Source organism: Ostrea edulis, chromosome 7 (genome assembly GCF_947568905.1).
Source record: "Ostrea edulis chromosome 7, xbOstEdul1.1, whole genome shotgun sequence".
NCBI lineage: Eukaryota > Metazoa > Mollusca > Bivalvia > Ostreida > Ostreidae > Ostrea > Ostrea edulis.
In genome coordinates, this window is record NC_079170.1 from 56,316,888 (window position 1) to 56,330,712 (window position 13,825).

The 13,825-nt window shown below is 38.5% G+C and overlaps 1 protein-coding gene across 3 annotated transcripts in view; it reads left to right on the top strand.

Moving 5' to 3' along the window:
* LOC125653327 (synapsin-like) overlaps positions 1-13,825 on the top strand; it is a 95,587-nt gene that overhangs the window by 3,827 nt on the left and 77,935 nt on the right. For all 3 annotated transcript variants that reach the window (XM_048882762.2, XM_048882761.2, XM_056144783.1), the window contains 2 exons: positions 2,020-2,349; positions 8,812-8,869. In XM_048882762.2, the coding sequence (XP_048738719.1) occupies positions 2,117-2,349; positions 8,812-8,869 (291 nt within the window). In that variant the 5' untranslated portion in view covers positions 2,020-2,116. The remainder of the gene's footprint in view (positions 1-2,019; positions 2,350-8,811; positions 8,870-13,825) is intronic.

The following is a 13,825-nucleotide window of genomic DNA, read 5'->3' on the forward strand; positions in this document are numbered from 1 at the left end:
GGAAAGCATTTCATTATTTTAATCACACAGTAACACATTCACTTCCTGCAAAATACAGGTGCTTTTGCATAAGGCCCCCGCCAGTAAAATTAGCACCAATATTGCAATGAACTCTTAAATAAACATAACTGCACTAAGTGAAGAATAGTCAATATATATAGCATAGAAAAATTCACTATTTGGATACACTTCTGCCCCTACCTGGATTTGAAATAATACGATTTCCATTATGTGATTCATAGAACTGCGTCCTGACACTTGAACCCTAGACTGAGGGGCAATGAATTTCACGATTTATAATATATCGTAATCAAGGGCAGATCCAGAATTTGTGGTTACGGGGGGGGGGGGGGGGGGCGCCACTTTATGAGACAGGGGTTCTGGATTTTACAGATTTTATAGGGCTTGAAATATGTGTCCTATTTAGTCATTTATACTATTTTCTATCATTTTTAATAAGGTGAAATTAATAAAATGACGCAAATTTTAAGGGCTTTTGGAAAAAAAATTAAGTTCTCCCAATAATGTAATTCAAGAAATCAAAAGATTTTGTCATTTATTTCTCCGGGAGTGGATGAAATTATTGCTTCTTTTATCGTTTAGTACATTTTTCTAAACAAGATACCATTTGAAAATGAAAATCCGCCACTGGTAATAATACCATTTATCTCAGCGAGAATCGTCGAGATTAGATATTTAGTACAGATAACTGTGTTTAGAGGTACAGAACTTTATAAAGAAGCCTTCAAATTGCCATTACTTAACACAAAGCAGTTTTCATTGCTTTTAATTTTCATGCTTAAATGTTTTGTTTAGAGTGATTTTCATTTGAATGCGTCTTTAGAAAGTGTGTGCCTCCAGACACAGCTTTCTATACTAAATAGTAGTACAAACTATTATTTTTCTTTTTCTTGTTTTCATGCTTAAGTGCTATGTGTAAAGTAATTGTCGTTTGAAGATATCTTTAGAAAGTACATCCAGACAGTTTTCTCTACTAAATGACAGTACAAACTACTACGAAATAGATTACTGGAACTCTTTAGAGAGTATACAATCAAATGGTGACCATATGCAACGGCTTCGAAAATAACCAACTTGATTTACTGTGGGATTTACACTATATGAAAGTAGTCAGATGTCTAAGGTGAAAAGTTGAAGCGGGCTAGAAATTCATTTTAATCGCAACAAGCGACCGATTTTCAGGCAAGATTTCCCGGATCACTTCGTGTGATACTGGTTCGAGATTCGGAAGAGGTGTCAATCCAAATATCCAGCCTCGACGATTCTCGCTGAGATCATAATACCATATACTCAGACTGATCCTTTGGTGTCTAAGAAGTATGACTATTTGAACCATAAAGCCCACCCTAGCATCAGGACCCCTGACCAAGTGGCCATGAATTTAACAATTTTGGTAATATAAATATATAAACAGTTTGTCTGCTAGATATTCCTAGATAAAGATTCCATCCCATCCCTCAGGCCCAAAGGGCACCAAAGATTTCATCCCATCCCTCAGGCCCAAAGGGCACCAAAGATTTCATCCCATCCCTCAGGCCCAAAGGGCACCATGCAATTGATTTTTGTTTCCCTTGCCCTATGAATACGCCATACCAAATTCGAGAAGTTTATTAAGTTCAATTCGGTTCAATGCATCTATTCTCAACTAACAAAATACAACGGAGAGAGAGAAAAATCAACCAATCATAGCATGCGTGAAAAAAGTACAGTTAAATCCAAATGTAATTGACGGCGGACGACGACGGACCAGCGATAATCGCAATAAGTCACTTGAGTGACTGAGATGACCTAAATGTGTTATAAAAATCTCAAAATCCAGTTTTCTTTCAAATTAAATCTGCAGTGGAACATAACATTAATGTATCATTCCAAAGTTAATAGACGAATGACAGACGGACAAAATCACTTGAACTTGGAGATTAGGCGAGTAAAAGTTTTCCTCTGTCACATTCACAAACTCATTAAATCACTTGTCCACTCTCAACGTTTGTTTTTCAGCTGCAAACTGCTATTCAGAAGCCCAGTGCCTTCATTATCATTTCGATTAAGGAAGGAATAAGGTATTGCTGCAGCAACGGAGTTGATAATAGAGACAATGAATTTCTTGCGGAGGCGTTTCAGTTCTGGCGATCTCCAGGGTGAACTGAAGGATCGAGATGAAAATACAAATGTTCTAAATTTCAAGAAGGGTCCCTCACCTAGTGCACCAAGCTCTCCTTCACGGTCTACTAGTGCCACAGGAATTCCTCACCCTGGTGTCAATAAACCACCCTATAACAGAGATCGATGCAAGATTCTCTTGGTTGTGGATGATCGTCACACAGACTGGTGAGAAACACATTATTAAAGCTATATATGGCGTATCAATTGGACACTATCATAGGAATAAAAATATGTTTAATATTATGCTATATAAGTTATACATATTATGCAAATCATACAAAATCATAACTCGATCAAGAGACATATATAAGGATTAAAATGTTATTAAGCTTATTTCCTACTCCGAGTTGGATAATAAACGCCCCCATTACGAAATATTTAGTTATTATCACGTGATGTTGGTAGATGGCGACGAAACAAAATCAGTCAGGCGGAGAACCACTTTAAGCGAATCCGATGGATGTGTGACAGGGGAGTTAAATTTCGTGTATAACATTATAACATTTTTAGATACGACTATAAACAAAATCCTCTTCTTCCGTGATGTATCTAAGAATACTTTTTCCTGGTCTACCATAAACGTCAATATTTCATACCTGTAAATATGCATTAGATCTGTTCTACTCTTGCATCGAATAGACCAGTACTTCGTTAATAAATAATTTATCGAAATTTTCAGATAAACAAGTGGAGACTAAACATTAACCCGTGCATGCACGGGTCGATATAAGATAATTATAGTGAATTTGGAAGTAAAAATCATGCATTGGAGATTTGAAGCCTTAAGTAATTGAATAAAAGTAGAAGGTTCACGTATTATTATAAATTATATGGATATTTTTTTTTGTATACTAAATGATATAAAAGTGATGTCTCCATATAAGTGAAATAGTTTTGAAATTTTATCAAGCTATCCTTTCAAATTAAGAATCTTCAAATTATTTTAACATTTTCCTAAACAAATTAAAGATACCTGAATAAATATAGATTGATTCACCGGAATTGTAAATAGGTCTTTCTTTCGTTCTTTTCATCTATATCACTTGATTGTCCCGCGCTCTCTGCAGACTCTCTCTCATTCTCTATGTACAATAGAATAATTCATTCCATTCCCTCCCTCTTTCTCTAAATGTCAAGGCAACCGAAGAACGTAAATATATCTATGTCAATCAATCAGATAAATCAATGAATCAATAAATCTACCACATTCACTTTTTGTTTCAGAATTATATCTTTTTGTATTCCTAGATATGCTTTCAGGACACTCGTTGACATGATCCGAAAGGAGGACTGTCACACGTCACTCACTCGTTCGTTTGTTCCATGTCGGTATCGGGTGTTGCTAAAACGCGGAACGGAAAACGTAACGGGACGGAAAACCAAACGGAAATTTATAAAAGAATTAGAATAATCAATGTAGCTAAGATAACATAAAAAATCGGACAAATAAGTTTTATTTTGATTAAAATCAAAATTTAAGGAATTTGTTCACAAGCGGTAAAACAATTTTATCTTAAAATTCTTCACCATGAATTGATTAAGCTAAGTTGAAGGTTTGTATATAAGTTTCAAATATTTTACAAGAATCTTGTAATTTCGGCATTGACAGAGTAGCGAGCAGAGAATGGAAAGAACACACAGGGTTTATAACACAACACCTCCGCCTCGCCCCCTTGTGGCAGAGCGTCTTTAACGCACATGTACATTTACACATAATGCAGTGTATACTTATATGTACATTTTTTATGAAAGATATATTTAGTATTCAGTAATACGGTCATCCAGGGTATGTGGTATGTATAAAACAACGATAATTCATGATCTTATTAAGTCAACAAGTTGAACATCTTGTGTTTGATCAATTGCGTTTGATTCATTGTTTTTTAATTAACAGAGTAGTGACGCAGCACTCCAATGAGAACTTCTAACAGTTGATTTCTAATTTAACTACTGGCATCATATTCTTTAGATTAATAATGAAATGACCTTTTATTTCAATTAAAACATAAATTATCTGTTAGCCGTTTAGCTATTTCAGATAAATCTGTTAATTCCTTTTAGTAGGGTCACAAACTTAATCTTAGTATAAATTGATTCTGTTTCAATCGTTTTCTTTCCGGTCCGCTGTATCTCTTCGGGTTCAACAGGGATGACCCTGGCATGACTTTCCATTTACTTAGCCCTTCTTCTTGCCTTAATGAGGGTTAGAGATGCATGGGGCTGATGTGCTTGACGAAGTCGATTTACCGGTAGTTTCGGCAGTGACTTATGAAGGGGCCAGTGTATGTATATGTCGCTACTATTCTTACCCAAACTATGTACATGTTTGTCGGAATAGTTTTGGGGGATAGACACTCCCAGGGGCTTGGTCCCAGGGCGAACAATAACCAAGGGGGAACCCCAGTGGGAATGCAGTTACCCAGTCCTTTTATGCAAGTGGAGGTGTAGGGACTGGTATCCCTAGTGTGGTGAGTATCCCAAGCGATACTTGGTTCACCCAAGCCAGTATTGGGATGGCTCTATCCTAATGGGAGTGTCTGGACAGTGGAATACAGACAGGAGTATGTTTTACGGACCCTCACCAGTCAAACAGGTGATGAAACATCACATTAGATCAAGGTCGTGGTCTCCACTGGTTAGGTATGTCAATGCAGAAGGCTGTAGAGATGGCCCAGAGTTGATTAGACAGTGTGTGTCAGTTGGTGCGTCTGCGGGGACTGGGGCTCAAAATAGGTCGGGACAAGCAACTTCAGTAGACCTAGTGGTGTAGGACTTCCATAGGGTTTGCTGTCTGTGGAGGAGTGTGCTTGTCCACAGGTGAAGTTTGGCGGGGGTCAGCACAGGGTTGGTGGTTTAGAGATCATGGTTTGGGATGACTTTGTTTAGACTTGTGTGGAGGCTACTGTGCCTAGTCGGGAGGTAGGTGTAATCATGAAGCCCAGATGTGTTTCGGTTGGTTTATCTTCAGGGAATGGAGCATTGAATAGGTCGGGGCAAGTGCCCCGTAAACCCTTAGATGTCTCTGGTTCAGCAGGATCAGATCTTACAGGTTATGTCATGAGGTTAAGATACCAGTAAGCACAGTAGCTGTGTGTCAGAGGTAGGCAGTGGAAGTTTGCGGTCGACAGGGATAGATAGATGTTCAGAGGGCCTTGAATGATCCTTCCACAGTGTCAGAAGGTTGGGGTGGTGACGGTAGACTAGTTTTGTCACTGATGTCAAGATGGGTGGAGTGGAGTAAGGGTGTCTGGTTAAAGCACGATCTGGAGCTCTGACTGGTATCACACTATTATATATCGTGTGTTTCGGCTCATTGTGGTTTGAATGGTCAAACCAGTAGTGCGGAACAGTGGGGGTATAGAATTCGCACAGACTCCTATTTGGCATCCAGTGGATGGCCTGTTATCGGATTTCAGAGGATGAGTTTGGGGACGAGGATGCATTCGAGTGTAGTGTTGGTGAGTCTGGTTGTCCCAGGCGGAGATCTATGCATGCGTTGAGGTTAGTAAAGATGTCTGTGTTGGTACAGTGTATTTCATGCGAGAGTAAAAACATACAGGGCTCAATGGTACTGCTAGAGACTGTTGCCAAGGGGCACAGTCTAATCATTACAGATGCCTCAGCCATGTACCCTGGGGAGTCTGTTCTAAGGCACCTGGCAAATGTACCATTATGTGCTTGTTTGATGGAGGTTGTGTTGTGCCTGGGTCTCGTTGGGTTGGTGGCACCGCGAATGCAGGGGTTGTGTCTCTTCCCTTTCAGACGGAGAGGTTTCTTCCTGACAAACTTTAGGTAATGAATGGGATTGGTTTGTTGCTGGTGGCTTTGCGAGTTCCCATTGGTCGTTCGGTGAGGGCTGTACAGCCTAGGTTCGAGTAACAGTGAACCAAGGACAGCCCAGGTTCAGTCATTGGAAGAGGGTACCGAAGAAAATGGGCTATGTTAGGGGTGTACACTCCTCCAGGCTCACAGGACCCTGTAATGTGGGGAACATAGTAACCCCGCCATTAGTAGGTGGGGATTTTTCCTTATAGTGTTCCATCTGCTAACCAGGAAGTTGTGATGTCCTATGGTATGGTGTTCCATGTCCTGATGTGTCCGTCCGCGATGATCCTGTGACAAAGTTCGTGACAGAATGTGACTTTCCTGGGTTTTTTTTTAAATTCCTGCGTGACAGCAGGGCTTAATGGACCCTTTTTGGTATAGGGTCCGGTACCTTTTCAATTGGGAATTTTATGTCGAAAAACTGTTATTTGGGGGAAAGTACAAACACCAAAAATAATGCATTGTAAGTAGAAAAACAATATGCAGTCATTTATATAACGCGATTAAAGGTACACATGCTCCAGTTCTTATGTTGGATATAAATACAACGGTATTCTGTAAATAGAATGAAACAAAAACTATTGTTATGTGTTTATAATGTGCTTATATTTCATTTAGTTAAGCGAAATTTATACATAGTATTAAACAATTCATTCCCAAAATGTTGCAGATTTTACATAACAACACATGTAGATACCATTTTTACTTATTCTCTTAAGAGAAGTGGACAGGCATAGTCTACATCCACTGCTCTTCGCAAACCTTCATGTTTTGATTCTGGAAAACGTGTAAATACCGTGTAAATGTACTTCATCAACTGGTGACGTCTCAATATGAGTCGAAAATTATCGAAGGGACGTAAAACAAACAAGCGAGTCCAGACCCTGCACCGTGTGAAAGCCAGTCCAGACCCTGCACCGTGTGAAAGCGAGTCCAGACCCTACACCGTGTGAAAGCGAGTCCAGACCCTGCACCGTGTGAAAGCGAGTCCAGACCCTGCACCGTGTGAAAGCGAGTCCAGACCCTGCACCGTGTGAAAGTGAGTCCAGACCCTGCACCGTGTGAAAGTGAGTCCAGACCCTGCACCGTGTGAAAGCGAGTCCAGACCCTGCACCGTGTGAAAGCCAGTCCAGACCCTGCACCGTGTGAAAGCCAGTCCAGACCCTGCACCGTGTGAAAGCGAGTCCAGACCCTGCACCGTGTGAAAGCCAGTCCAGACCTTGCACCGTGTGAAAGTGAGTCCAGACCCTGCACCGTGTGAAAGCGAGTCCAGACCCTGCACCGTGTGAAAGCGAGTCCAGACCCTGCACCGTGTCCAGACCCTGCACCGTGTGAAAGCGAGTCCAGACCCTGCACCGTGTCCAGACCCTGCACCGTGTGAAAGCGAGTCCAGACCCTGCACCGTGTGAAAGCCAGTCCAGACCCTGCACCGTGTGAAAGTCAGTCCAGACCCTGCACCGTGTGAAAGCCAGTCCAGACCCTGCACCGTGTGAAAGCGAGTCCAAACCCTGCACCGTGTGAAAGCGAGTCCAGACCCTGCACCGTGTGAAAGCTGAATTGGATTTAATCCCAAGTTCAAACTCTTGTTGTTTACGTTGAACTCTCGTAAGGAGTTCGAAGTACAATCACTCTTTAGTACAAGTAGCGGTAGCCTAGTGGTTGGAGTGCTCGCTTCGCAACCGGATGGTCCCGAGTTCAATTCTCGATCCCGGCGCACATCAAACCTAAGATTGGTTGATTGATTGTACATTTATATCTTGTTTAACGTTCCTCTTCAAACCTAAGATGTATCATATACAGAAGGAGACAAACATGTTGACAAAAAAATTGTTCTCCCGACTTGCAATAGAGCTATATTCATTGTTTACCAGAAACGTCATAGGAAATCCCTTCATACACAAACAAACCAGCACATTGTCAAATGAATTTAAACGTCATATTTTCGTCTGCTGTATTGTCAAGTCAAATCAGTATTGGAGAGGAAACGATGACTTTGAAAGAAGTTGTTGAGTTTTACCAAAGTGAAGAAAAATAGCAGATATAGCCAATGCGACGAACACAGTCTTTGTCTTCTATTTACTGGGTTATCAGAAACTTTCAAAACTGAATTCCGTGGGGAACCGGGTTAGAATAGGTCCTCAGTACCCCTTGCTTGTCGTAAGAGACGACTAAACGGGGTGGTCCTTCAGATTAGACCGCAAAAACCGAGGTCCCATGTCACAGCAGGTGGGGCACGATAAAGATCCCTTCCTGCTCAAAAGGCCGTAAGCGCCGAGCATAGGCCTAAATTTTACAGCCTTTCACCGGCAATGGTGACGCCTCCATTAGCGAAAGATTCTCGAGCGGGACGTTAAACAATATACAATCAATCAATCAATCAAAACACAGGAAGATTGATTGATGGATGGGAATTTTAGAGGTTGCAAGCGATGGTTAATATTGTGACTGGAACAATTCGCTAAGTACCCGGAATTAGATTGAAATTCATGGGTCTTTCCAATATTACCTTAAAACCCACACTGATATAGCTTCAGCACAATGCATAAATGAAATTTAGGACACTTCACCTATAGCTGATAACGTTTCTAAATGAGGGGGAAATTTTTCGAATGTGTCATTAAACAACAAACAAATTAACCTTTATTTTAGAAGGGGATGTTAGAGGTATTACATAAAGACGGAATGCTATATATTTATTCAAGATATATTCTCCCAGTTAAATGACTGAATAAACCAATCAGAATAGTTTTTAAAAATCTTATACATGTATATGTATATCATATTGCTATTTATATTTTACAGGTCCAAATATTTTGTCGGAAAGAAAATCTTTGGCGACTGGGACATAAGGGTGGAGCAGGTAGGCATTGATTGATTAAAGTTTTATTGTAGTATACACTGTACAACGCAATTTGTATGTGACGAGTGCAGGTCTAAGAACCGTTTGACACCGTAGGTCTCTCTGTAACACTCCTGATGTTTTGTAATCTGATACAGTATTCGAACATTCGACGTTCAAACTGTTTGCGATCATTGCTCACACTGTAATCTTGTAAATTTCTTAATTTTCTAGATGGTAGTAAATGCAACGTTACGTATGATAAACTTGTTTAAATTTTGTATTTACATTTACTACCACATGCACCCAGTAATTTTAAAAGTAACATCGTGAAGTCATATTGAGGATTAAACAGAAAGAGCTACATTTAACTCCGGATATGACAAAAGTCCGAATTGTCTCAAACCCATTTATTTAGAGTACAAACAAAACCTTCAGTGGATGAGGTCTGTTCTACTACGGGTAGCGAAACTTAGAATGATTTGAAAAGCCTGAAATTTCACTTGATATGCTAGAAGTAGCTCATGCAAAGCTTAATACAGGCTTATTACTCAAAACAACGCATCAGTCAATGAATTTCCACATTACATAAACCAAGTATTGCCTATAACGATCATTTAAAGGGGCATGGACACGATCTGAGCTGAACATTTTCTAATTATATTTTTCTATTTTTATTGTTTACAATGCTTAACTAAAGTATTTCTAATCGTTAACCAAACTATGGATATCAGTTGTTGAGTTACGGGCAAGATATAGCACTTACAATTCCTTGTTATGTAAACAAGGCTCGCGCCATATTTTTGTTTAATCGAAAATATTAGTTGCTCAATAGAAAATATCATGATTAAAACAAAATGAGACGTCTCAAACACTAGAAACTGTTTAACTGTGTTCAGAATTAACTGGTAATTTGAAAAAAAAATCTGCTTTAAACGGAACTTTTACTTGGATATTTAACCTATGTAAACAAATACATGGCACGAGCCTTGCTTACATAACAGAGAATTGTGAGCTCTGTATCTTCCATGTACAATGTACCTCGACAACTGACATTCAAATTTTTGCTGATCATTAGAAATAAAATAGGGGGAAAATGTGTTTACGGTCACCCGAGCGACCCTATATTTTTGCCCCGACCCTTGATTTTTTTTAAATCGGAAAATATATGATTTTCCAGAAATTTCGTTTCCTTCCAGAACCGAACCTGCTATTACTCCACTGATATATAAATCGCGACTTCCGCCATTGCGGGTTAAGTGAAAACGACGAGTGTTTTATCTCTGACGTTCAAAGAATGACCCCACCTGAGAGTCAATAAGTGTTATTGCACCATTCCAAAATTCCACAGCATTTATAAATATCTTTAAATGAAGATCCCTCAACGGTCACAAGTGCCAAGCATAGGCCTTTTTACAGCCCTTCATCGGCATTGGTGACGTCTCCATATGAGTGAAAAATTCTCGGAGACGTTAAACGTAACCACCCTAATGAAAGTATACCTGCTCTGATATACTAATTCCTTGACTGATGCGTTGTTTTGAGTGATAAGCCTGTATTAAGCTTTGCATGAGCTACTTCTAGCATATCAAGTGAAATTTCAGGCTTTTCAAATCATTCTAATTTTCGCTACCCGTAGTAGAACAGACCTCATCCACTGAAGGTTTTAGAAAATGGTACATCGACGTTTTATCCATTTCAATAATATGTCGATTCGATATATCCCAGTGAACCCGAAAGACACCGTGCAGTCTTCCATATCTGCAGGCTATAGCTTTTTTGTTGCAAATATCCACCCCCCCCCCCCCCAAAATAAGAATTTTTTCTTCTAATTTTGAAATTTCTCAATTTTTGCTTTATCTATTCAAAGGAGATTTATTGAGAAATCATCCCAAACATTATGTAGCTAAACTTATTCATTTTACTTTTATGTTTGTAGCAAATCTCCTTGACAAATATAGGATATAGAAAATATTTTTAGATCCGAGATACATTTTTTATAGATCATATTCATTCAGTTTTCATATAATGACTCATTGATAGACATAGACAGACCTAAATGAAATGAAAAACAAAACAGAGGCCCCGTGCCACAGTAGGTGTGGCATGATAAAGATCCCTCCCTGCTTAAAGGCCGTAAGAGCCGAGCGTAGGTTTAAATTTTACAGCCCGTCTTCGGCAATGATGACGTCTCCTTATGAGTGAAAGATTAAACAATACACAACCAGCCACAATCAATAATCAACATAAAAAATTGAAGAAATAGAGGATATTCAATGTTTTGTTGTTGGATATAAAATCTATTACACGAGTGAGACAGGATTTTTTCACGAGTGCGAAGCACGAGTAAAAATGTCAAAAAATTCTGTCTCATGAGTGAAATAAATTCTATATTCAGCAACTAAAACATTGAATTTTCTGTTTATTACATTTCTTCTGTTTTTCCTTCAGCACTTTTAGCTGTCCCTGTATAACCTGATGTCTAGATGATATCCTGTTCTCTTTAGAGAAGTCGAGAGGCATAGCCTTCATCGACTTCTCTTCGCAAGCATTCATATTTTGATTCTGGAAAACGTGTAAATGCCTGAGTCGGTGACGGTTTATGCTTCGACCGACGTTTCGACTCAGATGTGCCTGGATTTACGCAATAGACAAGTTGTTTTCAAACATTTAACAGCAATGCACAAAACCGTCACAAGGAAATCAACACTTACTTGCTTTTAATCCATTTTCAACATGCCCCTGTCCCGCGTTTAAATCACAACTCTGATTACGTTAGCCTGCTTTTCTCTTAAATGGTCCCCTATTGTGACAGCTCCCAAGACCAGTTAACGTAAACCAGGGACAGGGGGCATGTAAATCCAGGCACATCCGAGTCGAAACGTCGGTCGAAGCATAAACCGTCACCGACTCCGGCATTTACACGTTTTTCAGAATCAAAATATGAATGCTTGCGAAGAGAAGTCGATGTAGGCCATGCCTCTCGACTTCTTTAAAGAGAATAGATGACATCCCTGAAAAGCAGGTGACCCACGAAAGATTCACTTTCAAACATACCGACGAAGCGAGACATCGCACTCTTGGTTCTGTTGTACTTTATTGATCAAATTTGAAAACGGAAGGTGGAGTTTGCAACGATTCTTGATAACAGAAGACATGTGTAAGCTACATATGTAGGCCTTATGTTTACTTCACTGCACAAGATCGACTTTTTAGTCGCTCTAACAGAAAGTACTGGAAAGTTCAGAAAGACTTGGGTGTGAAATCTACACCGGAAACACAGAACTTGAAGTTGTTTGACAATCATTTTACGCGATTTCGAGGGTTGATGAGGATTAGTTTCGTTATCGTATACACTCTACTTTGGCAAAAACTAATGGGTTTATGAAATTAAATCTTCGACCAGATGCAGTTCTAACTATTTTAGACTACAGATCAACTGCAAGCACCGTGAAGACGAGAAAATCCTGCAAAATGTTGATCGTATAATGACGGTAGTACAGGTATTCATAATTTAGTATAAACATGATCTAATTTGTTTAGAAATGAAATTTGAAGCTCTTCTGATCATAATCCTTTTCTCTGAATATATAAGTATGAATAGGTCTAACTTTATATGGTGAAATATATTGCCATGTAAAAATATGCAATGCAGATAGTGGAAATTCATGTTTGTTCAAATCATGACGCCGTGGGGTCACAATAGGGGAACAAAGTTTTATGTAGGAATTTTTAAATCTTAAAAATCTTCTCAAGACCTCAGGGTCATGATTACTAGTAGTCATATCAATATGTTAGCATTCTTAGGTAGTGCAGAATTCAGTTTATTAAAATCATGGCTCCGGGACAGGGTGGGCTACAATAGGGGTCAATTTTTTACATGGCAATATATGAGGATTTTTTTTTCTTATAACAAACTTTTCATGAAGACCAGCAGGGTCATTATTTAATCATACATGTAATTGATATGCAAGCAGATTAAGTTTTCTTCAAATCATGGCCCAGGGAAGGGAAGTAAGATGGGTCCTCAATAGTGGATTAAAGTTTTACAAGGGAGTATGTATCATCTTATAATTTTTTCTTATTAAGAACCAAATACAACAACCAACCATTGGTTAGATATATTTTTAAATATATAATTTGAGTTATATTGTAAAAATTTAGAAAAATTATTTTTTTTCTTTCATATGGAGTAATTCAACTCAGAGAGTAAAGAAAGAAGTAATAGTTAAAAAATATGAAGATGGGGGATTGAAAATGGTAAATCTAATGTCTTTTATAGCTTCTATCAAATTATTTTGGGTAAGAAATCTCATTTTCTCCAGCAGATGTATGGGACTGTTTATTCCCAATTTTCAGTTGAACAAATTCATTAACTGTGGGGTTGAATACATCACCACTTTTTTAAAAACACTGAAAAATAAATTTTGGATTGATGTATTCAAAATGTATACATTACATTACATAAGTCTTATTGATGAGTCTACTGTTGCTGCTGATTCACCACAGATTTATATTGGTGGAAAACCCTTTTTTAATAAACAAATGTTTGACAGCAACATCAGACTAATTAATGAAATTATTAATGAAGATGGTTCACTTTTAGTTTTAAACATTTTTGTGATATTTATACAAAAATTAGGATAATTTTTTTTTTAGAATACAACAGCAAAACATACAAATGCAGTAAGAGCATGGATAAAAAATTCAGATCCTGGAAAAAAACATCATGAAGCTCAGAAGTCCATTAATTATGACAAATACTTACACAATTTTGAAATGTTACAAATCAATATTTTTCTATGAAATTCTCAATAAAAATAACTCTGTCTCAGGTGGCAAAAAGAAATGGAGTGAGCTTTTAGATGTAGATGAAAAGGAATGGAAAATAATCCACAAAATACCCTTCAGAGTGACAAAAGTCTGTAAGCTCCACTGGTTTCAGTACAGAATTATAAACAAAATTTTAGCAACAAA